Source organism: Atta colombica, unplaced genomic scaffold (assembly GCF_001594045.1).
Source record: "Atta colombica isolate Treedump-2 unplaced genomic scaffold, Acol1.0 scaffold79, whole genome shotgun sequence".
NCBI classification, from domain to species: domain Eukaryota; kingdom Metazoa; phylum Arthropoda; class Insecta; order Hymenoptera; family Formicidae; genus Atta; species Atta colombica.
This window is the reverse complement of record NW_017259571.1, coordinates 59489-86417: the sequence shown is the minus strand read 5'-3', so window position 1 is coordinate 86417 and position 26929 is coordinate 59489. Positions and strand designations below refer to the sequence as shown.

General features: G+C 31.3%; 2 protein-coding genes across 3 annotated transcripts in view; one reads left to right on the top strand and one right to left on the bottom strand.

Annotated features, from left to right (window-relative positions):
• LOC108692700 (COP9 signalosome complex subunit 2) overlaps positions 1–1395 on the bottom strand; it is a 2871-nt gene extending 1476 nt beyond the window's left edge. Inside the window, exons 1-4 of the mRNA XM_018201083.1 lie at positions 1193–1395; positions 537–731; positions 338–463; positions 43–210 (exon numbers count right to left, since the gene is read on the bottom strand). Of these exons, the coding sequence (XP_018056572.1) occupies positions 43–210; positions 338–463; positions 537–731; positions 1193–1246 (543 nt within the window). The 5' untranslated portion in view covers positions 1247–1395. The remainder of the gene's footprint in view (positions 1–42; positions 211–337; positions 464–536; positions 732–1192) is intronic.
• A 4519-nt stretch (positions 1396–5914) lies between these two features.
• LOC108692701 lies at positions 5915–26604 on the top strand. 2 transcript variants are annotated; one of them, XM_018201086.1, is made up of 3 exons: positions 5915–5994; positions 25830–26007; positions 26091–26604. In XM_018201086.1, exons 1-3 carry the CDS (start codon positions 5985–5987, stop codon positions 26572–26574), a joined length of 672 nt encoding a protein of 223 aa, XP_018056575.1. In that variant the 5' UTR covers positions 5915–5984; the 3' UTR covers positions 26575–26604. The 2 variants fall into 2 exon arrangements, with proteins under 2 accessions (XP_018056575.1, XP_018056573.1); XM_018201084.1 differs by lacking the exon at positions 5915–5994 and adding an exon at positions 25169–25427.
• Positions 26605–26929: the final 325 nt, after the last annotated feature.

Genomic DNA, 26929 nt, shown 5'->3' with positions numbered 1-26929 from the left:
TAAATAATACATAAATATATTCAATGTTACTTATATACACACCTGACAACTTTGATGAAGTTGTTTCAGTATTTTCGCCAATTTATTAAAATCTGAACGGTCATAATATAATTTTCCCAATTTTGTATTTGTTTTAAACCATAACCTATCATTCTTTGCATCTTTTAAGGCGTCTAATGTGGTTTCATAGAAATCTTGCAATAACTCCATCTTAAAGAAAATATCTGTTACTTTTTTAAATGTAGACAATTTTTTTGTATATAAAAGATTAATGAAGGATAAAATAATTTATTGAAATACTAAATACATAACATGTTTATTTATTAAATATACTCACATTTTTTGATGTACTAATGTAGTCCAATATGGAATTTATTGACTTTTCTGAGTGATTTCTAGTAACTGCACTTTTAATGTATGTTAATAATTGCTTATACCTTGACATCATCTCTTTATAATTGGACTGAAAAGAAAATATATTTTATTTTTATATGAGACAAAAGCTACAAATATTACTAATTTGATATCTCCTCTACCAGTTTAAAATTAATTTTGATCATCTGTTTTAAAGCCTTAAAACCCCATTCTCCTTTTTCGCCACCTTCTAGATCCAGTACTTTCTGAAAACTTTGTAAAGCAGCTTTTGGATCATCTTCTTTGAGTGCTTTACTATTATAATATTGATTTTCTAAATCAACGTCTGGTTCAGAGTTGGAATCTTCAGAATACTCCTAAAACAAATTAGCGATTAGGGATGTAGAGTCAGTAGAAATGCATAACAGATGTATGATATGTATGAAGCATCATTTATCCTTGTTCACTGAATGTTAAAGTTAAGGATAAAAAATATATAAAATATACATTATGTGTGAAACAGAATGCATCTGTTGTTATGCTAACAAGTTGTTATAATAACATTTATTGCATCCAATAAGTATTATAATGTTTAATTCAAGTTGCTAACATAACCTAACCCGACAAAAGATTGGAAATGTTTGCGCAAAAATATAACGGAAGAATTGTCAGTGAAGAATTGAACAGTGAGTCCATTCTCTCGTGATATCTCTCGAGCTATTTTTAATAATTTTTAAATACCGTACGCGAGAGCTCTTGAAATTGTAATCTTGCTATGGGGCCGGAAAAAACGTTCTATGAAATGACGATTTCTGTGGGTCTCCGCAGGGAAACTTACCAGTCCATAATCCTCCTCTTCCTCGCACATGAAATCGTCCTCACCATCTGACATTTCGTGGATTCCTCTTGACCAAGGTTAGCACAGATTTTGCGCAATTTCTTATTGATAACGATGATAATGTACGAAGAATACTACAATGTATTTTGAAATCCGACTCCGACTCTCCGACAGCGCATTAAATTTGGATTCTCAAGGTGCTTTTTCATGCGCATCAGTTAAGGGTCACGAGTCAAGGTATCTTTTCATGCCGACGCTCATTTCCGGCATCAAAATAAATCACGTGATTGAAATTGACGAATAATCAGAGCACAAAAAAGGTTACACAAAAAGGTAAATGGCATATTGTATACAATTAGTTTTATATAATTTTATTGAATGCATTATTGCAATAACGTATGTATTTTTGTAACATGATTATGTTTCTATTTTGTCAGAAAGTATTTCGCAAATACACATAGATACCTACGCATACCTATTTTAGATATGTATGTGTATCAATTCAGCTGTAGAAAGGAAACAGTTCTTCACTACGAGCACAATATGATTGCATTAATTAGATGGGAGGTAATACCAATCAGAAATCGCGCTGATGTCACTTCTCCCATATATAGGACTCTATTATTTACTTACCAGCGCGAGTTCTGATTATCCCATTGCTTTTTTGCTTTTCTGTTAAGATGTAAACACTCTTAAGTGTCAATTTTGATCACACTTTTTGATCTATTTTGACTCTGAAAATGGATGTATTCAGTACTATAACCGCTCACTAAGTGTTCAGTGAGTTTTTGCATTTGATTGGCATATTCCGTTATAATTAAAAATATAGATCAAACAACATACAAGAGCTCACTGACCACTCACTAAACGGTCGTAGTATTGATACACCCAATAATTCAAATGTAGATATATCCAAAGACTGATTTTTTTCTCTAGGAAATTTTCACAAATTCAAAAATAATTTCTTTTCTACATCAATGCTCATAGTCCATGCGCGATTAATGACACGATAACAGGTTAATATTATATCCGTTTTTTATTGTACGACAAATTTTTCAAGACTAATTACCAATTAATCGAGCATTCCCCTGTCGTTTGACTGTAACAGGGGAATATTCGATTGCAGTTGACGCAGTTATCTTACTGTTAAACTGCTGGCAATACAAATTCACATTGTTATCTGCATGTTACTACAATATTGGTATATACGAAATCGTTGAAGATAAATCTACGGCAATCAAGTTGTCAGCATCACAGATTTGTTGAAACACATTTTGCTATCGGAAAATATTTTCTATCACGTTGTTTAATATTTTAACAGATTGTACTCAAAGACTTCAATTCTTTCCCTCGATTATTTTTTAAAATTTCCAAAAATTTAGTTTTGTCTTTACATCAAATTTAGTTGTAAGTGGACGTAAGGTTAGGCCAATTGCTGGATTTACATTGGATCTGACGTGCGTCATACAACGTTCTGCAACCAATCAGAAAGCAAAATTTTATTTTGTATCAATGGCCTAGTTTCCATCGAGGATTTAAACCGGATCAGAATATATGAACCAACTATAATCGAGCATTCCCCTGTTGTTTGACTGTAACAGGAGAATACTCGACTGTAGTTGGTTTGTTCTTATATCCTGATCCGGTTTAAACTCTCGGTGGAAAATAGGCCAATGTTATGTCGACAATGGCTATGTTCAGCAGAACAGTTTTGCAACCGTTTTCTGCTGAGATAGAATTATTCCTCTTGATCATAATCCAATCAGCGCGAAGAAAACTTCCAACAGCAAAATAAATATTCTACTGAACGCAGTCAATATGATAGCATTGTATGATTAGAAAGAAACCTAAGAGCGGTCCGGGATTTAGCTGTTACTTTATTTTGAAGCGTCTCTACAAAAGGTGGATCTTGAACTATATAGCCAATGTCCATGATCCGGTGATCCGTCCACGATTTTTTAATTGTATTCTTCGCTATGTCCACGAATTTCAGTCTGTTAGATAGACAAAATTGTAAGTTGTCTTGTAACAAGACTTATTACTAGTGCCGACAGATTGATTATTCGTCTTTGTCTATCAAACGGACCGAAATTCGTGGATATAGCGAAGAATACAACCAAAAGTCGTACATTATCGAATTATGGACATTGGCTACATAGTTCAATGGCCACATAGAGGTTCTTCAAAATAAAGTAATAGCTAAATCCCGGGCATGGCCGCTTTCAAGGTGCGATTACATGGCGATATGCGGTACAGTAAAGGGTTCCGTACAATAAAAGGAATAGGAAACAGAGAACAAATAAAAATTTCAATCTATCAGAAACTGTGTATTCCACAATATATGATTTCTGATGATAGGTTGAAATTCTTATTCTTTGTTCTCTGTTCCTTTTATTGTGCGAAGTCCCTAACTAATAGTAACTAACTAGGCAATTAGAAAACCACGTACCACGTATCGTCTATTTCTTTCGCTGATATTACATGGAGCGCGGTTTACAGCATGAGTCACAACAAATAAGTCAAACAAATAAGTGACAAACTCACATTAGTATGAATTTTTTAAAATATATTAACTTATTTTTATGTACACTTTATTGATACTCTTACTTTTTTAACAGATTTACTTAATAATTGCGTTTAAATCAATTAATTCCATTAAAAAATGCATAGCGGTGTATATAAGTTTGTTACTAGCCCATGCCGCGCGACAACCGCTCTATGTAAAGGATCGTCTACATAAGTCGCAAACGGAGAACACAATTCGTAGACGCATTTGCGACATCAATCAGAAGTACCAATCAGAAGTGCCAATAGTATTAACAACTTTTGATTGGTTGTCGCAAATTGCGTTCTGCGTTTGTGTAGATGGCCCTTAATATTAGCGAAAGAAATAGGCGGTACGTGATACGCGATTGCCTAGTTAGTTATTATTAGCTACTAAACTGCGTATCGCATACTGCGCTCCATATAATCGCACCCTCATGGCTCCTGCACACTGGACGTAGAAACGCTTGTTGCGCGGCAAAATGAGATGCGGTAACCAATGAACATATTAGGAGTTATAAGCTTATTGGTTACCGCATCATATTTTGTCGCGCGGCAAGCGTTTCCGAGTCCAGTGTGCAGAAGCCATTAGGTTTCTCTGGTATGATGCTGCATATTGGCTGCGTTCAGCAAAACACAACCGTTTTATGATTCTTTGCTGAGATAGAACTTCTCGATCTAAAAGCATAATTCAATCAATGCGAAGAAAACTTTCAACAATTACAAAACATTCTGCTGATCAGTTGGTATAATTGTAGTAGCAACACATACTTAGCAACACATACTTAGCAATGTATACTTAGTAAGCAACATGCCAGCAATAAGACGTTGGCTCTGGGTTAATAAGAAAAATCAAAAAAAGAAAAACAATGATTCGTCTTAAAAAAGAAAGGAAATCATTCTAAAATATTGGATCAAATAATAAGATAACAATGAAGAACCATTACATATTAATTGCAGATTGAGAAAATCTCATTAAACACATGTTATTGATCATAGATCGAATGAAACAATAATCTACTGAAAAAAATCATGTTACATGTAACTTTACATGATGAAATCATGTAATTAATCACGTACATCACATGTAATCACGTAACGAATTTCAAATCAGTACATGATTTTTTAAAAATAATGTAATTTGAAAAGTCATATGATATTAGAAATAATTAATTTTATCCAACATGTGATTTTATAGTTGTCAAATTTTGAAGAATTGAAGAATAGAAATAAAAAAAAGAATATACCATCATATGACTTTTCAAATTATATAATTTTAAAAAGTCGCGTACTGATTTGAATTTGTTACATGATTTAATTACACGTTTTAATTATTTTATTTCATCATGCAACTATGTGGTCGAGTTGCCACTACGGTCGGTATTCATAGTCTTGATCATATTTAGACGGTCTTGATGGCTACGTTCAGCGGCCTCAACAATTGAATGAGCGCTCGTTGCTATTAATATATTCTTCCAGATTTAAAATGCTGATTGGATAATCTAAAAGAATACACCATAACAGTCTTAAGCACGGTTTTAAAAAGTTACGAACCAATCAAAGAATTGCATTTTAAGATATTACTTAAGATGGTCTTGAAATAAGACTCGACTATGAATATCAGAATGCCACGAATGCTTCGAAGCATTTAATTAACCAATCGGAAAAAAATTTTATTAATTGACTAATCAAAAAATTCTTTGAAGTATTTGTAGCGACATCTCGACCGCACCCTGTGAGATGTGATTTTTTTCAGTAGGGTAATATTAGATCTGTTATTGCTGCACTCTGAACCGGTGCACTAAGTTAAAGTGAAACAAATATATATTTGTTTCACTTCATTATGTATACCAGTTCAGAAAGTGCTTATTTACTTTTGGTTAATTCTTTTAATATTTACATTTGTGACCGACACATCTTACTTATTATATAAATTGTGCGCGATCTCTGATGATTAGTCATGTTTCATTCAAGTTATGATTAACATGTATTTAATAAGATTTTATGGGCTTCGCCCATATTGTTAGTTACCTTGCGTTTTGGAACAGCGTAGAGTTAACTCCGTATACTCGGAATCGAGTTTTAGCACATCAGACCTCTACTCAAGACGGTATTGCAAAAACTCCCTAGTATCTCGTCGGTGTCGTAACTAAAAGTAAACGTAGGTCGTAGACATAATTTAACGCATCGTATCATATTGCGTCAAATTTTATAATCACAATTACTTTTTAGAGAGTGAGAGTTCCATATGGTTAACGGTAAGTGATAAATTATATTATATATTTATTTTTAAATATTTAATACTTTGAACATGAATTGTGAATGTATAATAAAATAGTTTTGAAATGATTAAGAAACATAACCTTAATTTATATGGTAATTGTCTAGAATTGTATCTTGTTCACCGATTTTAATGAAATTAGGCTTATTCGACGCGTTTTTGTACAAAACGAAAAAATCTGACAAAAAAGGTGTCGTTTTGCTCTGCGAACTGAGATATTAAGCGTTAAAGTTCATGACTATTCAGATTAGGAAATCTCACAGAGACACAATGCGATCTGTAATTGTACTGTTTCACATGAGTTTCGACTTTCTACACGAAGCAACTCTCACCCCCAACTCTCACCTTCCCTCCCCCCTGCAAAGGAGGCATGACTTTTATAATTGTACTGTTGTTGTTGAGATTGTTGAGGTTAGAAAAGCTGTCATGTAAACAGTGGGGTGTATGCTTATTGGTTCAGGGCGGCTACGCCGTCCCGAATAAAAAAAATAACACATTGTATCCACTTGGAGCATAAGGCCGTCTAGAAGCGTCTTGCAGCGCAGACAGTATCCGCTTGGAATATTTCTATCCCATGAAAACAGTGGAGTGTGAGAATAGTCTTTTTAGAGCGGTCTTTTTACTGTCCATCTGCAATTTTTTAGGTCCCAAGCGGGTAGGATGTGTTACTTTTTTTTATTCGGGGCGGCATAGCTGAACCAATAAGCACTAGTCTATACACTCCACTATCTATATGACAGATTTTTTAACTTCAACAACTACATTACTTATAGAAGTCGTGTGTCCCTTTGCAGGGGGGGGGGGGATGAGAATCGGGAGTGACAGTCGCTTCATGTAGAAAGTCGAAACCCATGTGAAACGGTATAATTATAATCTCATTTTGTTTCTGTGACAGATTTCCTAACCTGAATAATCGTAAAGTTTAATATTTCTTAATATTTCGGTTCGCGGGGCAGAGCGAATTTTTTTTGTCAGATTCTTTCGTTTCATATAAAATCGCATCGAATGAGCATCTAATTTCATCAAAATCAGTGAACAAGACACAACAATTCTAGACAATTACCATTTATGTATACAATTTTTTGTATGCATGAGAGGGACAGAAATGCCTGTCATATCAAGGCATATTCAAGAACTTCTTTTTTTATGACGCAAACACCTAAAAACAAACTTAAAACATAAGATGGCCATAAGATGGCGCAAACAAATGAACATTTTTGCTTATGTTAATGCCTTATGTTCTCAAATATGACTGATCACTTAGATTTGTTTAAATCTATTGCTTTCTTACGTTTTTAAAATCTGCCACTAATCTAAATATTTGTGCATCATACTGATTATTTGAAAAATGAATAATGCTCTTTTCGGTTTATCGACATAATTTTTCTCTAAAAGAGCGAGCAGAAACATGAAATTTTTTTGTATATATATGTGTGTATACAAACATACACACATACATAAAAATGTTTACTTTTCACGTTTCCACTCTAGAAAAAGTTATATGCCCACATAGCTCAGAATGTTGAAACATTATCTGCATTGCATGGGATGATTGATGGACAATGCTGGATTCAGATTCCCACCCGAGTGTTGTAAACAACTAAGATGAAATGATGTCTCAGGCATCATCTTAGTTGTTTATCGAATATTAAACAAGGATAACATAATACCCAGAGAGCATCTTGGAATCTACACATGTCCCAGGGAGTCAATTGTATATCTTGAAATGAGGTGCATATTACAAATTGCAAATGAACAAATTCACTTATAGATATTAATCAATTAAATGATGAATATTTGAATGAAATATAATTATGAATATTGAGTCTGCTCACTTTTGTAATTTTTACCTCATTTCAAATTATATAATTAACTTTTAGGATATTGATCATATATTTTCCTTAGAGAAAATATAAAAAAATGAAAATTTTTATATGCTACTCATTTACCAAAACAACGCACATAACTCAAAAATTGCCATTTTTTTAAAATTATCAATAGAACAGCCCTTTAAAGATCTTTATCCTGACATATATATTGGCATATAATTGAGTTAAAACTTATCTCAAGAAAGCAATTATGTAATATATTGCATTATCGTATTTTTCAATTGTTTTGCTTTAATAGTTGTCAAAATGATACAGAATCGAAATATGCAAGGTGAAATCAAGAAATATATCTTATGTGACGTAAACATTTAAAATATCAATTGGACACTGCAAGATTACAGCAAATATAAAAAAAGTAAGCCAAATAGACAATTTTGTTTAATAATTTCATTAACATGAAATTTATTAACATTTCCAATGCGTTAAAATGAGAAAATTAATATGAGATGATATAATAAATAATATTATATAATAATATATATAATAAGCAAGATTGGGTAGTACTAAGTTAAAAAGATAAAAGTTAAGTTAAAAAGTTAAAAAGTTAATTAATTTTAACTTAACTTAGTTACATTGGAGACTCTTAACTTTTTAACTTTATTTAGTTACATTTTATTCGTTAAACTATTAATTTTTTATTTAATTCTTTGAAGTTAAGACTCAGACATAATACAGCAATAGCGATAACTTAAAATAAGATGAAAATTGTAAAAGTGAGCAAATTTACTTTTAGGTGTTAATCAATAAAATTATAAAATATTGTAGTGAATTTTTGTAATTTTCATCTCATTTCAAATTACACAATCGACCCCCAAATTTCAATCTGTCAGAAACCGTATGTATCTAACTTCTGATAGGTTGAAATCTATTATTTTTTATTACTATCGCTATTCCTTCGTATTGTGTCTGAAGCTTTAGTTGTACCACAGACCAGTTTCATAGTCGAATCTTATATACTAAACAGTATATATAAATAGAACATGTAAATAAAATATAAAATATAAAATATAAAGTATTTTCTAAATGAAGTATATATTTGTTATTTCCGTTATTTGTAAGAGTAAATCCTGGAATCCATGAATTTAAAAAATAAAAAAAAATAAATTTAATTTTTAACTTTTCAATTACTTTTTTTTATTAACTTAATTTAATTCAGTTAATTTCATTATAAATTAACTTGTATCTTAATTAAATTTTCAAGATTGTTAACTTTAGTTTAAAAAAAAGGTTAACTTATCCAATCCTGAACAATAAAATTATATACGAGGATCGTTTGAAGACTTTTGAGCCTCAACATGAAAATGGTATATTTAAATTTTGGAACCATTTTGGTACTAAAATCGTGTTTGAAAGATGTCTGTGAAAATTGTAACCATTTTGGACGTTTAGTTGTTATTTGACAGTCATTTGTGTCATTGATGTCAGTGTTTTTATTTGATGAAAATCTCTGATAGAAATCATTTTCATGTTGATACTTAAAACTTTTCAAATGGTCCTCGTATATATTAGTTGTAGTCCCGTTAAATTTTCCAAACAAAATTATATAATTATATGATTGTATAATATTGTATAATTACATACCTGTGTTATATATAATTTTATTATGTATTATATATTATACGTTAGTTTGGTATGTCATCTTATATTAATTTTTAATGCATTAAAAATGTTAATAAATTTGTTAAACAAAATTATCCATTTGGCTTAATTTTTATATTTATCATAATCTTGCAGTATTCAACTAATATTTTAAATGTTTTCCGCGTCACAAGATATATTTTATTTTGGATGATTCGGGGAGACGCTATTCGCGCTATTAGCTGTTCGCGGAGTTGCAAATAGCAAACACAATGACGTCACTAACGGTAGCGTTTTACGTCATAACACTATTAATGTTGTTCTTTCCGAGGTAGTGTGTTAGCGTTTGAAAGCTCCGTGAACGACTCTAGCATAATGTTGGTAGTATTTAATAACCTCTCGTCGAGGTTAGATTAATGTTCGAAGGATGTTGATGAATGTTGAGGTATGTCTGCCTCTTGAACGAACGTGCATTATGTGTCGCATTTCATTGATGGACCGCAGTCAAATCCTGTTCACGCAGTGTTTATCGTGTGATTTCTCGAAAGCGTCATGATCAACACTTGTCTTTTAATTTAATTCTTTATTCACTTCCCGAATAGCGATTCGATTTTACTTTATGCTTCACAATATTTATATCCATGATACTTGTAGCTGTACTTGGTGATAGCGTACACAGTTCAGTAGTTAATGATGAACAAGGCGCACAGAGAATGTACGAAAAGAAGCAATAATACAAGAAGAATATGCGTAGTGATAGAAAGAACGCATCGCGCGCATACAACGTGTTGGTAAATCCCAAATTGATAAATTTTAACGGAGCTTGATAACAAGAAAATTTTTATATCCCTAACAAAGGGATTCTGTTCTCGAGTAGCACCAAACTTTTTTCTCTTTGGAATTTCATAGAGTAAACGTATGTAATATGAATTTTTAATTTTATCATAGTAATCTCAATTTCAATCTCTGCAATTGATGGCTTGCCATTAGTCAAGTCAGAATGAACGTAATTTTTGTTTGTGTAAATATCACCGATGTGAATCTGGCGCTTAATTTTATCAAAAATAAAAATTAATACCGCAAATCGTTTGTATTTCGTTTGTACTAATCATTATTTCGTACCTCAATCATTATTTGTACCTCAAACAGTTAAACAAAAAGTGAAAATAAAAAATGACCAGCGTGCAACTTTAAGATTTTTTAATTTCATTTATGCCATTCGAAAGAGAATCATTTGTACCTCTCTTACTTTCGTTTGTACCTCAATGTTCGGAGATACAGCGTGTTTCAGTTTTTGCGCAACCCTTGTATAACAAACTTAGTCAATTTTCAAGATATCGAAATGGGATCAACGGCATTCGAAAGAGAATCATTTGTACCCGTTTGTACCTCTCCTACTTTCGTTTGTATCTCAAAAGGTTCGGAGATACAGCGATTTTAAAATTTCGAAAAGAGGAAAAGTCGGTTATTTTTAAAGATATCGAAATGGAATCAATGGCGTTGTGTATTTGATTTTATTACAAATGTATAGAAGATCAAAGACATCTTGTTACTGGCGATTTTTTATTCCCATGCAGAAAGAAGTTACTATTGCGGTATAATACAGATATTTCGTTGCAGATGCCTGAAGTCCTAATTGGTCATATCGCTTCTTCTCGAATCGACAACAGGTGCTCAAGCATTGCTTCTTTTATCTAATTAATTTACTCAATGTAACTCAATGTAATTTTTTTATCTAGTTTACATCGGTCACTCCAATCATCATAGAGATTGCAATTGAGATGCGTTCTGTTATTCACTACGAGAAAATTAAAAATTCACGTTATGTACACTCTACAAAAATCTAAAAATTTAAATTATTAGAGAGAAAGTTTCGGTGGTTGAGAACAGAATCCCCTACATTAACTTAATCCCGAATATTAAATCTCTCTAGTTAAACATTACTAATCCTACACTAAAGTCGTTCAGAGAGCTTATTAACGCTATCGCGCTATTGGCTTCATGAACAGCATTGGTAACGTTTGCATAGCGTGAATAGTACGTTCTTCCCGAACATACCCTTTGTATACTTCGATTCCATATCATTTTAACAACTTATAGATAGTGGATCGCACTCTGAAAATTTTTGCATGTTTTGAAAAGCATCGAAAAAAATGTAACAGCCTCAGAGAGCTTTCCAACAAACGACACTGTGCGACACGATGATTACCCCATCTCTGTTTAACATTTTGGCGAACAACAAGAATGCAACGATTCACTGTATCATCTGTGTCTGTTGTTGGAAAGTTTCCTTAGTATTCATGATTGCACAGTTTAAACAATAAGCGTCAATATCTTTGATATTGAAGTTTGTGATCTACCGCTACATTCTTGATTGAAAAAAGCGCCAAATTTCAAAAAGTAGATATCATAAAATTAAAAAATATTAAAAGTAAAATATTAATACTAGAAATTAAAATGCCTATAATGGTCGAAGATGAATTGCTTAAATAATTCTCAATCTTGAATTACTATTAAGAATACAAATTAGTTCGGTCCGTTTCCCTAAAGATTGCTCCAACTGTTGTGAATAGTTCATAGTGACAGCTGATTTTGGCGTTTCAGAGAGGTTAAACATCTGCTAATAATATTCAGTTTATATCGCTTTGAGTTTCATACAAAAATCTTGATTTTTACTGTGTTTGAAATGTCGAATTTTATGTTAACTAAGCAGCATTTACGGGAGGTTTTGATTTTCTGCTTTAATGGAAGAAAAGTGCGGCTGAAGCCCATCGAATGCTTGTCGAAGTTTATGGTGACACTGCTCCAATTGATAAATCATGTAGGGAATGGTTTCGATGTTTCAAGGATGGAGATTTCAACGTTGAAGACAAGCCTCGCTCTGGACAGCCAAAAAAATTCAAAAACAAAGAATTAGAGGCATTACTCGAAGAAGATTAGAGTCAAACGCAAGAGGAGTTTGCAGAATCATTGAGGAACTCAACAAGCAGTTTCTATACGATTGAGACCCATGGGAATGATTCAAAAACAAGAAAATTAGGTGCCTTATGAACTGAAACCGAGAGACATTGAAAGGCAATTTTTCACTTGCAAACAACTGATTCAAAGACAACAGAGAAAAGGTTTTTTGCATCGGATTGTGACTGGAGATGAGAAATGGATATTCTACGACAACCCCAAGAAGAAAAAATATTACGCTAAACCCGATCAATCGTTGCCATCGACCTCAATATCAACACCACGGCTGAACATTCATGGTTCGAAGATCATGCTCTGTATCTGGTGGGACCAAAAGGGTTTTGTGAGCTGCTGAAACCTGGCAATTCCATTACGGGCGATTCGGTATCGGCAATTGATTCGTTTGAGCCATGCATTGCGAGAAAAACGGCCGGAATACGAGCAAAAACATGATAAAGTTATTCTTCTTCATGACAACGCTCGGCCTCATGTCGCTAAAGTCGTAAAAAAATATTTGGAAACGCTCAAATGGGATGTTTTACCGTACCCGCCGTATTCTCCGGACATTACTCCTTCTGATTACTGGTTGTTCCAAAAGATACAGCAAGTCACCGATTCACTTCTTTCGCAGAAATCGAAAATTGACTGCAAAATTGGATCGCCTCCAAAGACGAGTCATTTTTTCGAGATGGAATTCGAAAATTGTCTGAGAGATGGGAAAAAGTAGTAGGCAGCGATGGACAATACTTTAATTGATCTGTTCATTCATTTTGTTTTGAAATAAATGCACAAAAAAATGGTCCGAACTAATTTGTATTCCCAATATATATATCATATATGTACTTGCATATATATCATATCATATATAGTCTTTCGAACTGTGCACCGAATTGTTTTTCCGGACTAAACGCAATTAAACTATTGTACTTTAGTAATCGCGAATTAAATTGACAAGCAATTTTAATAATAATAATAAAATTTGATGCTATCATCATATTATAAAGATGTTAATATGTTGAAAAACTTGAGGCTTCTCCATGGGTGCTTTCCATATAAAGTGAACCTTATTTCGTGAACCTTGTAGTCTACTTCACGAATTGGCATTCCAAGAATGGATTTGGACACGGAGGAAACCCGCAAAACGCATAATCTTTATGTTAAAAAACTGTTAATAAATGACCCCGCCCAAAACATACGAAAAATAGATCTCGGCTAATTTAGCTGGATTTGTAATATGTTGTAGTCCTAATCAAAAGTCTTCGTGGGCACGAAGTAAAATAATGTACAATAACTCAAAAACTGTTTCATTTTACTTCGTACCCATGGAGACTTTTGATCAGAACTACAACATATTACAAATTCAGCCAAATTAGCCGAGACCCATTTTCCATATGTTTTGTGCGAGGTCCTTTATTGCAAAAAATATTGGCTGGGAGTTGAACCTGGATTCCGTACGAACGTTCTAAACCTTTAGATTACCAAGGCCTTAATAATATTCTTCGTAATAATCGGTGTAGAAAACGTCTTTCAAGCGACATAATATACCAATATTAAGAATCTTTATTTTAGACTGTATCTATGAGAACATTATACCTTCCGAGGTAATATTTTTCGCAAAATTTTTAAATTTTTATTAACAATTTTTCAACATATTAACATCTTTATAATATGATGCCTGATTGTAGCATCAAATTATTAAAATGCTTGTTAATTTAATTCACTATTAGTGAATGTGTAATTTAATTGCGTTCAGTCTGAAAAAATAATTCGGCGCGCAGTTCGAAAGACTATATGATATATATGCAAGTACATATATGATAAATACAGTAATTCAAGACTGAATTATTTAAGATAGTACACTCGCGAATTGAAAGTTCAGAATGACTTAAATTTGAAATTATATATTATATATGTATATATGTATTAGACGACGTTGACACGCTTGTGCAATCATAATGAGAATGACCATTTCAATACTGAGATAAGCAATTAAAAACTGCACATTTTATACATGTCGCCTCTATAAAGTTCATGAAAATGTCGCGTTTATTTTTATAGAGCCTAAATTAGTAATGTTAATAAAAAACGAATATATGATAGAGAAATTTGAAACGGATATTGTAAAAAAATTCCATAATTTTTGACTATTTAATTTGAAAAATAGAGCCATGAAAAGAATGCAATTTTCGATTTTATTTGGAAGCGACTGAAGGGGACGGTCAGTGAACATCGCTTCTCGCGTTCAGGGCGTTCGGGATTCGTATGATAGTGAGTTACAGTCTCGATCTGACATTGTAAGCTATGTATCTTGCAAGGGGTTTTTCCTATTTACGATAACTTATTTAAGTAGACTTATATGTCATTGACAGTTCAACATTACCACATTTGCGCATTATTAATCTGCGTCTGTGCGATTGTGAACAGGCACAATCAAAAGTTTTCTCTCACAGGTGAGAGTGGAAGTATCTGAGCGCGCGATGGGACTTAACTTTTGGATGGTATTGTCGCGAATGTACTATCTTAAGCAATGAAGATCTAGCTTCAATCGTAGGCATTTTAATTTCTAGTATTGATTGTATGTTCTCACATATGCGGTCTAAAAAGATTTTAAAATATTAATATATTTTTAAAATAACACATACCACAATGAAACAATAAATATTTTTGAAGTTAATTTGAAGTTAATTTTATTAATTATTTATGTAAATTTATAAAATTATAAAAATGATAAAATATACTTCAAAAATAATTTCATATAAAATAAATTACATATTTTATATATAATACAAATTAATATACATACGTATTCATTATAGGACTATAATTACAAGAATTTACTGTAGGTAATAAAATAAAATAAGAAATATGAACATAACGGAAATAATACAAAATATCAAAATATAAGTAATCTTCAAAAGTATTATGTTTATATTATGATTATAATACTTACACATTGTTAATACATGTCAGAAAGTTTAAAACCAAGCTTTTTAAAGACTTAATTTTATGTTCTTTTTATTTAAAATATCCGCAATCCAATTTTATTTTTCATTGCAGCATAATATGATTCTGAAAGTATAATAGTAAAAAACAATTACTAGAATTGCACTATTTGTTTTATAATTTTACCATAAATTATGTATTTTAAGATTATATCACATCCTAAATTTTCTGATGGTAATGTAAATTTGTCAATGTTCAAGTGAATACTAAAAAAAAAATAATAAATAAATAAAAAATAAGAATAAAAATAAAATATAAATGAAAAATAAATTGAAAATATATAATAAACATAATAAATTAAACAAGAACATAACAAACTAAAAAATGTAATAAACTAAAAATGTAATAAACTAAAGAAAGTAATAATAAATTAAAAAGCACATCACATTGCTACCAAAACCAGAAGTGAAGTATGAAAAATTGAAGATGTTATAAAATCAATTTTTTTATGATCTGTGTGACTGAGATTTGAAACATCTATTAGCAGTATAAAATAAACATTCAATCAGTATAAAATAAACATTCTGTCATACAACGTTACCAAATATTGTTTTGGAAACTGTTTACAAGGACTAAAAGACACCTTTGAAAAGATTGTTAATAATTTTGTTCCTGTATAATAAAATCATATACATTATCAAAAAATAATTTTTCTAATATTTTTATGTATTATACAAAATTACAGCATACATACAACATTATCATACAACATTATCAACATTTAGCATTGATAAGTCACCAAACAGATTTTCTTCTGTAGAATTGTAAGTTCTATGAAAACAGTAAATAGTGTTAGCATCTATTCAGTAACTTTTAGCATATTCAGTACGAATATCGCAAGAATGTTTTTGAAGAACTTACAAATAAGATAGCCACAAATATAGCTAAAAATACTTTCTTCTATTAATTTAAATTGTGATTGATTTAAATTGTGAATCATGATCATCAACTAACATTCCAGTTTCTTAAATTTGAACAGATTTATTATATATGAAAATAATTTAAATTCGCTTAAATTAATTAATATTTGATCTCGATCTTCTAAACAGTTTCTAGTATTTATGTTATAATACTGTATAAAAAATAATTTTCTAAATGTAAAATAGAATTATATTAGATTAAACGCATTGCCATTTAATGATCTAACTTTATCGAAAAAGTTTTCAAAAGTATCTTGATTGAAATGTCTCATAAATAAAAGTTTTATTTCTGACATAATTTTTTGCATAAAATATGGTCATAATTAAACTATTTATATTTAATAATTTAAAGGTTTTTACTTTATTTGTTATATCATTACTAGATTTACTATAAACTTTTAATGTTGAAAGATATATCCTTCATATATACTAAGAATTTAATTTGAAATTCATCAGCCTTCTTTATATTTTTTTAATGCTATTAAAGAATTGTTAAAAAATTGAAGATATTGAATAAATTGTCTATATTTTCTATAAATGTAACTGATGTAACAGTAACTGATGTATCTTCTGGTAGCATAATGAAACAAAAGTTCTTAAAACAGTAAATACAGTATGGCTTAAAACTTGACTTGCAAGTTAACTTGCAAGTCTTTAACTTTCATTCTTTCAAAATTTGTAATGTATATACGAATCACGTAATTGAGGTGTAACCGGTTATTGTTGTTTTAAATCTACTTCAATACTATGTAACAAAATTATTGCGAACGGCTTTTAAAATATGTGGTGAATCAAAAAAACAAAAAATTATATTGTTTAAAATATGGTCGTTCGTTAATTTTTCCGACATTTGTACAAAATTACTACCCATGTCGCTAGTGAAACCAATTACGTTTCCAATTTCTTGTAATTTCACAACAACTTTTTAAATATCTTTTTTAACATTATCAGTTTTAAATGTGGAATTAAGAAAAAAATAAGCTAGTGTTTCCAAGATTGATATAAATCTTGCAACAGCTACATTATACTGAAAAAAAGATTTGCCATGTCCATAATATCTTCGAAACCACACATGATCGAGATGGATATTGTAAAAAAGATATTTAAAATAGAATATATATCATAGAAATTACCAATAAGGTCATTTTTACGGTTAATATAAACTTTTATATTTTTTATAAACTTAAACATTTTACATTTTACAATATAAACTTTTACATTTTTTATGTAATCACAAGTAGAGCTATTAGATTTTTTCGTGCTCCTCTCCCCTCTGCAAAGGAACTCACGACTTCCATAATTATACTGTTATACGTGGGTTTCGACTTTTCACGCAAAGTGTGAGAGTCATCTCACCCCCCTCCCCTCCTGCGAAGGAGCGCACGATTTTCTATGCAAAAAGCGTGAAAAATTTGAAAAAAATCTTTTTTTTTTTAATATTTGATTTTGAAAATGATCTTGTCAGTAATTTTCACGATCATTTAGGGCATCAAAATATCAATCGAGAAGAAAATCGGAGCGTTCACTTTTTCGGAAGTACGTCTGACAAAATAACACGTACGTTTCGGCTAACTTCTACCCTTCTTCAGCGTTACAAAAATTATTCTAGTCTTGGATGATGGAATAATATGACTGTTCGCTTACTTTCTCATGCCAATTGTCAGGCGGAGAGATTTCATCCCAAACCAGTTTGCAAGCTGGATGGTCTACAGAATTAGTTTATTGCGTTAAGTTTATTCGGGATGAAACAAAATCGTAACGATTAATCTGAGAAGTGTCAACGGATGAGATTATTTAAATTATATCTACATGAACTATTCTTCCAACGCAACATGATAAGATATATTACGAAGTATAATACGCAATAGGACCAGAGACTCCGAATCTTGGTTACATTTAAACTAAACGGTGACAATCTAACATATGATCGAGTCCAGTATATATAATGTCAAAAATACATATTAAAAACATATTAAAAATCTATATAACATACACTTAGTTAAGTAATTCTGTGTTCAAATTGATGCCGTTTTTTGTCATTTGATATTCACCATTTCAGAAATTAAACGCTTTCTACAGTTCATCTCTATATCCAAAATTTATTAGGTGTACAACTTTGCTTCCGCCGTTTTTTTTCCGAAATTCGAGGCTTTATTGTAAAAAACTGGTTATACATTTATGATTCAAAGTATTGTCCATCGCTGGCCACTACTTTCTCCCATCTTTCGGGTAGCGTACGAATCCCGCGTCGAAAAAACTGGTCATCTTTTGAGGCTATCCACGAATCGATCCAATTTTTTATTTCTTCATAAGACCGGAAGTGCTGGTCAGCCAGGCCGTGTGCCATTGATCGAAACAAGTGATAGTCAGAGGGAGCAACGTCTGGAGAATACGGCGAGTGGGGTAGGACTTCCCATTTCAACGTTTCCAAGTATGTCTTGACCACTTTCGCAACATGGGGTCGAGCATTGTCATGCTGCAAAATCACTTTATCATGTCTCTCGTTGTATTGCGACCGTTTGTCTTTCAATGCTCGGCTCAAACGCATCAATTGCGTTCGATACCGATCGCCTGTGATTGTTTCAGTCGGTTTTAACAGTTCATAATACACTACGCCGAGCTGGTCCCACCAAATACAGAGCATGACCTTGGAGCCGTGAACATTCGGTTTGGCCGTCGACGTGGATGCATGGGAGAACTCCCCATGATTTTCTGCGCTTGGGATTATCGTAATGAACTCATTTTTCGTCCCCAGTTACAATGCGTTGCAGAAATCCCTTCCGTCTTTGCCTTTCAAGCAGCTGTTCAAGCAAACAAACGCCGTTCAACATCTCTCGGCTTCAATTCGTACGGCACCCAATTTCTTTGCTTCTGAATCATTTCCATGGCTTTGAGGTGTTTTAAAATGGCTTGTTGAGTCACTCCCAATGATCGTGCCAATTCTTCTTGATTTTGACACGAGTCTTGCTCAAGTAATGCCTCCAATTCTGCATCTTCGAAAACCTTCTCTCTTCCACCGCTATGCTGGTCTTCGACATCAAAATCACCATTCTTGAAGCGTTGAAACTACTCACGACATGTTCTTTCACTAATAGCGGCCTCATAAGTATTTGAGAACATTCGATGAGCCTCAGCCGCAGATTTCTTCATATTGAAGCAAAAAATTAAAACCTCCCGCAAATGACGAGAATTTGGTTCGTAAACTGACATTTTCAATCGAAAATAACTTTATGATGCAGACACAAATCGACTAATGTTTCTGTGGGGTTATGTTGACAGATGCCCAAGTTTATTGTATGACGTCTATGATCTATTATTTCGACCACCACTTACCGCTAAAGCCATCTATAGGAAAACGGCGGAAGCAAAGTTGTATACCTAATATGTATGTGTTATTCGTCTCTTCTTAGTTTATAGAAGTGACAATATATTAATTTTATTATGTGACTTAACATCTTTTATATTTATATATTTTTATCAATTGTAAATGCACGAAGTACAGCGCAAATTCTTATAATTTTGATCTTGTATTTTTTTTGTATGTTACTTAAGATAGTCTTGAAATAAGAATGAATTATAAATATCGCCCAAATATCGGATCCTTTGATTAGAATTAACTATGAACATCCATGTAGAGAGAGTTCCCCCATACATTAAAAATTTTTCTTAAATAAATAAAAAAAGATAATATTTTATTCCTTTTATTTTGTATTATTTTTAAGTTAACAACATTAGAAATAAAAATAAAGTAGCAAAACTTTTATTAAGTTAAGTATTATAATATCATTTTGTCATTATTATAATAGTTAACTTAAATTAATGTTAAATTTTTAGTATATAATTTTGAGATATTAAATGGCCCCTAATTCCAGACACAGTAAAACTTACTAAAATAATTCAAAACAGTTTCATAATAATTTGCAGTGATCACAAATATAATCTTTAGAACATTCTAGAATATTAGCATAAGCATCATGTGTCCATTTTTGACATTTTGAACACTGAATCCAGTCTTCTTCAATGAAAACAAATTACACAGCAGTCTCCTGATTTGTTTCTTTTGCTTTTAATGCTCTTCTTAAACTTATTTCCTAAGTTTTATTTTGTTCTTTAATTCTATTGTTATTCTCTTTCACGTTAATCAATAATTTATGGGGAGATGAAGTGAGAATTGAATTTTTTTCAAATTTTCTTATCCTTGCTTCAATTCTCTTCCTTTTAACAATGGGGACAATTTAAGAATGTTTTTGTGAATATTAGCAGCAGAAAATAGTAAATAGCTACGTACTTATGTCTCTAGTATCTTTTTATTTATTTCCTTAAGAATATTAGATGTTTAAGGCATCATAGAAATCAAATCTTGTTAATCCCTTATTTCTTCCAGTCGCGCATTTGTCATATTACAACTTAAATAATCAATATCTGAAAATTTGTTTTCTGATCAAAAGGATAATTTTCAGTGTATTTAAAGCCAGACATTATTAGATGTTATTTCTAATCGAACAATTTTAGAATGCTTCTCCAACAAAGCCTGTGTGATATAGTCGGTTATTCGAGCTCCTGCGTTTATTCTCATCCACATATCATATTGTTCGTAATAAACAATTTTAAAAGGCTTCATAAATGTTCTGTCTAATGATTGGAGCTTGTGAGTTGTGTGTGATAGAAATAATGATCAAATAAATATTATGATTTCTACAAAAATTGATAACATCCACAGTTTTATTATTGCTATCTATTATGGCTATTATGGCCGTCTAGAAGGAGGAGCACGGGAGTTTCTTTGGATAGGCAAATTTTATAAAATGCTGCAACCATTGTAGGAAAAACTTGCTATTCATTCAATCTTTTGGTTGAGCAACATCTTCATTCTCTGCAGGAGCATTTATCATCAGACATTGATTCATTTTTTATCTCGGGAAAATAAAAACGGAGAAGATATAAAATAATCATTGGTACTTATGCAAAAGAGGACGGTAATATTGCTTTTAACCAACGTTTTCTAATTTGACCGATTTCGCGATCAAGACTTTCTGCACGCTGACTCCCGTTTCGTCATAATTGTATAGAAGCAGAGAAATTATACTGTTTTATGAGTTTTTGAAGATTATAAAAAAAAATTTGAACTTGCGATTTATTAAAACTGACAGCTCGTATTAAGCTTGTAGACTCAGATGTTCTTAACGAAAGATCAGTGTGTCTGGCCATAAAATCATAATAAAAATGTTTGCCCGCCATTCTTTTTTCTGTGAAAACTTTCTTGAAACGATGAGGAAGCTTTAATTTTACTGCTAAATCATAAGCTAGTTTTACAAGTTCCTTTTTCAAGCAAATAATAATTAGTCAAATCTTTGACATGATTAATTGTCTTTCAGAATCTGGAAGAAAAGTTTTGGTAAATCTACCCAGTTTAGACTGCAAAGTAATTTCTTGATCCGATTTTATATATTTTACTCAAACAAAGTGCTTCTTGCAATGCCATATCTTGAAAATGCTTTTCTTAGACTCATTTTTTTGTCAGAATTTTTCGAAGTGTTTTCAAATTATTTTCATTCCATGCTTTTTTTTTACTATTATATGTTGTAGTTGTATCTTTTAACTATTGAAATTAAAATAATAAGTACTAATACAAATGGAAACACATAAGATTGAGATTTATATTGTCAATAGAAAAAAACGTTCTGTCCGGAATCAGGAGACAGTAAATCCATTTAAAAAATTTTTTCTTGTGAAAACCAGTGCACTATATACAAAATACTTTAAAAAATACTTATCGAAAGATATAATTCAATTCATACATCCTTTGACTACGCAAATTGATAAATATAATGATTTATAATTTATATGATATAATAGTTTCCCGTCAAATGCAACAATCAATCGATCTCCTTAACTATGCACATGCGAGCGAAACGCGTAGAAACCTAATCGCTGTTTGTTTTTATTCCTTCTATGAATTGTGCAGAATAACAACTCAATAGCAATTCAACTGTCGCAGATATAGCTAATGTTCAGTAGGTATAGCAGCATGTTAGATATAGCAGCGTTAGGAAAACTCTCCCTATATATGCTTTATTTTTTCAAAAATGTTTTATTGATGATGTAAATTATATAAATTTTAAAATTATAGAATCATGATTATAAATATTAATTATTATTATATAAAATTACAAAACAATTTAGATGTCTTTTTAGAATTATTTTTATATTTTCTTTAAGTAAGATGTATAAGCTTAAATCTGCTGTTTGCTCATAGATGGCATTAGTGAGCGTACAAGCTATCCTGGACACACACACACTTTTTTATGTGTTTGACATCTGTCAACATTAATCAGTGCACATCATCAGCAATTTCATACAACAACATACATTTTTTCTTTCGTAATCATGTCTAATTTTTTGCTAAAAAAAAAGCATATGCGAGAAGCTTTGCTTTTCTGTTTCAATTTGAAGAAATCGGCTGCCGAATCGCATCGAATGCTTGTGGCGACAATGCTTTATCGGAAACAACGTGCAGAGATTGGTTTCGCCGGTCCAATGACGACAATTTTGACCTGAGTGACAAGAAGTGAAAATCGGCCCAAGAAGATTGAGGACTGTCAATTGCAGGCTCTTTTGGACGAGGACGATACCCAATCGCAAAAAATGCTTGCCGAGCAATTGAGTGTTTCTCAAGCAGCCATTTCCATGCGGTTACATGCCATGGAGAAGATTCAAAAGATCGGAAAATGGGTGCCGCATGAACTGAATGATAGGCAGATGGAGCGATGCCAAAACACATGCCAAATTCGACTTGCCAGACAAAAAAGAAAGTCGTTCCTGCATCGGATTGTGACAGGCGATGAAAAGTGGATCTGTTTTCATTCCTAAACGCAAGAAATCTTGGGTTGATCCTGCCCAACCATCAACATCTTCCTCAAGACCAAATCGCTTCGGACGGAAGACGGTGTGCGTTTGGTGGGATCAGGAGGTTGTCATCTATACTCTACGAGCTGTTAAAACCTGGTGAAACTGTTAATGCTCATCGCTACCACCAACAACTGATCAAATTGCATCGTGCTCTGCGTGAAAAAAGGCCGCATTATCGGAAAAGACATGACAAGCTGATTTTCTTCCACGACAACGCACCATCGCACGTCAACAATGGTCCAAAACTACTTGGAGATTTTCAACTAGGAAGTGCTACCCCATCCCGCTTACTCACCAGACCTGGCATCTTCTGACTATCATCTGTTCGTGTATCACCTTTTCGTCGATGGGCCACGCGCTCGCTGAGCGGCACTTTGATTCTTACGAAGACATCCGAAAATGGCTTGATGAGTGGTTTGCCTCGAAATATGAGGAATTTTTTTGGCGTGGTATACACAAATTGCCCGAAAGATGGGAAAAATGTATAGTTAGCGAGGGCAAGTACTTTGAATAAATTTGTTTTTGTTTCCTAGAAAAAAAAAAATGTGTTTTTCTGACTAAAAAACAGCGGATTTAAGCTTACACCTGGTATTTTTTCAGCTAAAAGTAATTTCAAAAGTTATTTAAAGATTATACCTGACATTTTTCGAAAAAATGCTTGGTATAAAAATTTCATGTTTTTTCGTGTACCTTTAAATCTGCAATAAAAAATAAAAAATAAAAAATACCATGTTCTATTGAAAAAAATCAATTTCCGATTTTGATAGCCGATTTTAATAGCATTTCCGTTCGAAACCGAGAATTTAAAATAGGTATTTCCATTCTATATATATAATTTATGATAATGTGCACCCGATTTACTTATTAAAATTTGTTGATAGAAACCATTACCTTGGTTTTACACTAAAAATGAAAATAAAAGAAACAATCTCTAAAACACCTCTAAAAGTTTTCATTTTGACAAATGTTGTCAACGTTATGACTCCATACAACATTTAGAAGGTTATGATCATCATTTGGATGTCTTAGATAATACTAATGCCGGAGGTATTGTAACCTTCAAATAACTCAAAAAGTACTTGATGAAAATGAACTTAATTATAGTGTTTTGGAAAGCTCTCGAGGTGCTATAAGAATATGCAATAAAAAATGGATTTCTATTTTAAAAAATCGATATGAACCGCAATAGTCGTCCCATCTCGCAAAGTCGTTACCAGATAAATACATGTACGAATATCCTATAATATTATTATATTTAATGAAAAAATATCATTATAGTGTTTTTGAAACGCTCTCGAGCTACGTGAATATATAATGGGAGTTCCAGTTAAAAAATTCGAAGTAACCTTGCCCTGACTTTGATAATCAAAGTCAAACCAATGGTACTATCTTATATCCCTCTCATAATTTTTGTCTGAAATATTTTCCCGCATCTCTTATACTTTATGAGATATTTCAATGCGAAAATTAAAATGGAATACTCTATACTTAAAGATTTTTAGTACTGCCAGTATATATCAAAATACAATCTTAAAAAGAAATACTTGAAAATTTTGAAAGTCTTGAATATGTTACGATATGCATTTACAAATTCAAATGACTAGACATTTTTGTCTCCATTACATTAATTGAATAAATAAATAAAGTCTTTATATATGCAGCAAATTTTATTTATTATATATTTTACATATAATACATAATTTGTATATTGTTAATAGCAATTTTTATTAATATAATTTTGTTGTATAATAAAATAATGAGTTACTTCAAATTCATTTTACATTTTCACGATAAGCTTATTTAATGCTTTTCTACCGATTAAAAAATTTAGAAATATTAGAAATATTCTTTTTGATTACAAAAACAATTATTTAATAAAAATATTTTTTTCTACATGTTTTCAGTGATATTAGAAGTTAATTGTAAAATGGAAGATCATCCTTACACAACTTTAAATTCATTTACATATGTTGATTGTGTAAAATCTTTACCTGAAAATGTTATTGAAGGAAAAGAGAGTGACGATTTTCTTATACAATTATATAAGGAACGAAGATATTTATATGATAAAAGTCATAAAGATTTTCAGAATAAACAGATAAAAGAAAATGCGTGGTTCGAAATTTCTACTATTATGCAACAAAGAAACTTAGGTTAATATTTTTGCATTATTATAATAATAGCTACGTTATCCTCCTGGTAACAAGCTCATTTTGTTGTCATTTTGACGTCAGCTTGCTACCAGGGCTCAGTAGCAAAGGGTCACATTCACGTCACAATTATATCTCTATAAACAGGAAGCAAATATTATATGATGTCATTTTGAGGTTGTCATAACTAAATAACACATGTTACAAAAACATTCGCATATTATCATAACATTACTGTGACATTATGATAAAGCGGACATTCGCACGTCACCATGACGTAACCATAATTATTGTGATGTAACTATGACATTTTTTGCTATGAAATAATATGATATATATTAGTGTATGTTTAGATTTTACGAATAACTAAATTTATATTTATTACAATTTTTATTTTTTTCATAGGTAAACGATATACACCTAAATATTGTCAAACAAGATGTACTTCTTTAAGAGATCAATATAGTCGTGAAAAAAGAAATATTAGAAATAATTCCAAAAGTGGAAGTACTTGTTCAAAACGGAGAACATTTCCATTTTTTACTCAACTATCTTTTCTTGACAATTTTATTAAAAGGAGAAGGTAAGTAATATTACATTATAAAATTAAAATAATTTTTTTTAATTGAATTCTTTTAATTGAGAAATATTTTGTTATTTCTTTAGAACTTTTTTCAATGTTGAACGAAATAGGAACGCACTTCAATCCATAAAAGATACAGAAGTAGTAACACATGAAGATAATAATAATGAATCTATTAGCGAATCGGAGTATGAACAGCAAAATATTATCAAAGTGCCTCAAAAAAGAATTATTAGTATGTGTCAAGATACGTCTCGAGACATGGAGAATCTTGAGCAAGTATACGATCGAGATAGTAACCGTACTAAACAAATAAGTGGTTTAAGGTTTAAAAGACGCAAAATTGAAGAATCAAAAAGTATTGATGATACATTGACGAATATCAGTAAAACAATTCTGAATTTTCTCAAAAGTACGAAAAAAAATACTACAGATAGTATAAAAACAATTGATCAGTCGTTTGCTAATTATATTCGCGTACATTTAGAAAATATTTCAGAACCCGAAAAAACAGTAAGAAAAAAGATGATAATTGATGCCCTCACTGCACCAATACCCAAAAAATAATGACAATTACTGTATTTTTTAAAAGTATGCTTTTAATATTGTGATTTATGTTTGTATTTAAAAAGTGACTAACTAGTATCATAAAACTTTTTATTATAATATTCTGTAGCATTAGCGGCACTCTTATATGATAAAAAATTATTGAAGTAAAGATATATCATCTGTTATTTTTTTATTTTGTACAATCGGTTACTAAAAAATTGCAATACTTTTTTTCGATGAGTTTCGGAATGTAGTGTACTCACCGAGCAATTGATTCTTATTTATGGAATCATGAATTAACCATTCCGTTCCAGTTTCCATAACAGTTTTCTCTACGTATTCAGTAAAAATGGAATGAAATCTGGTTATGAAA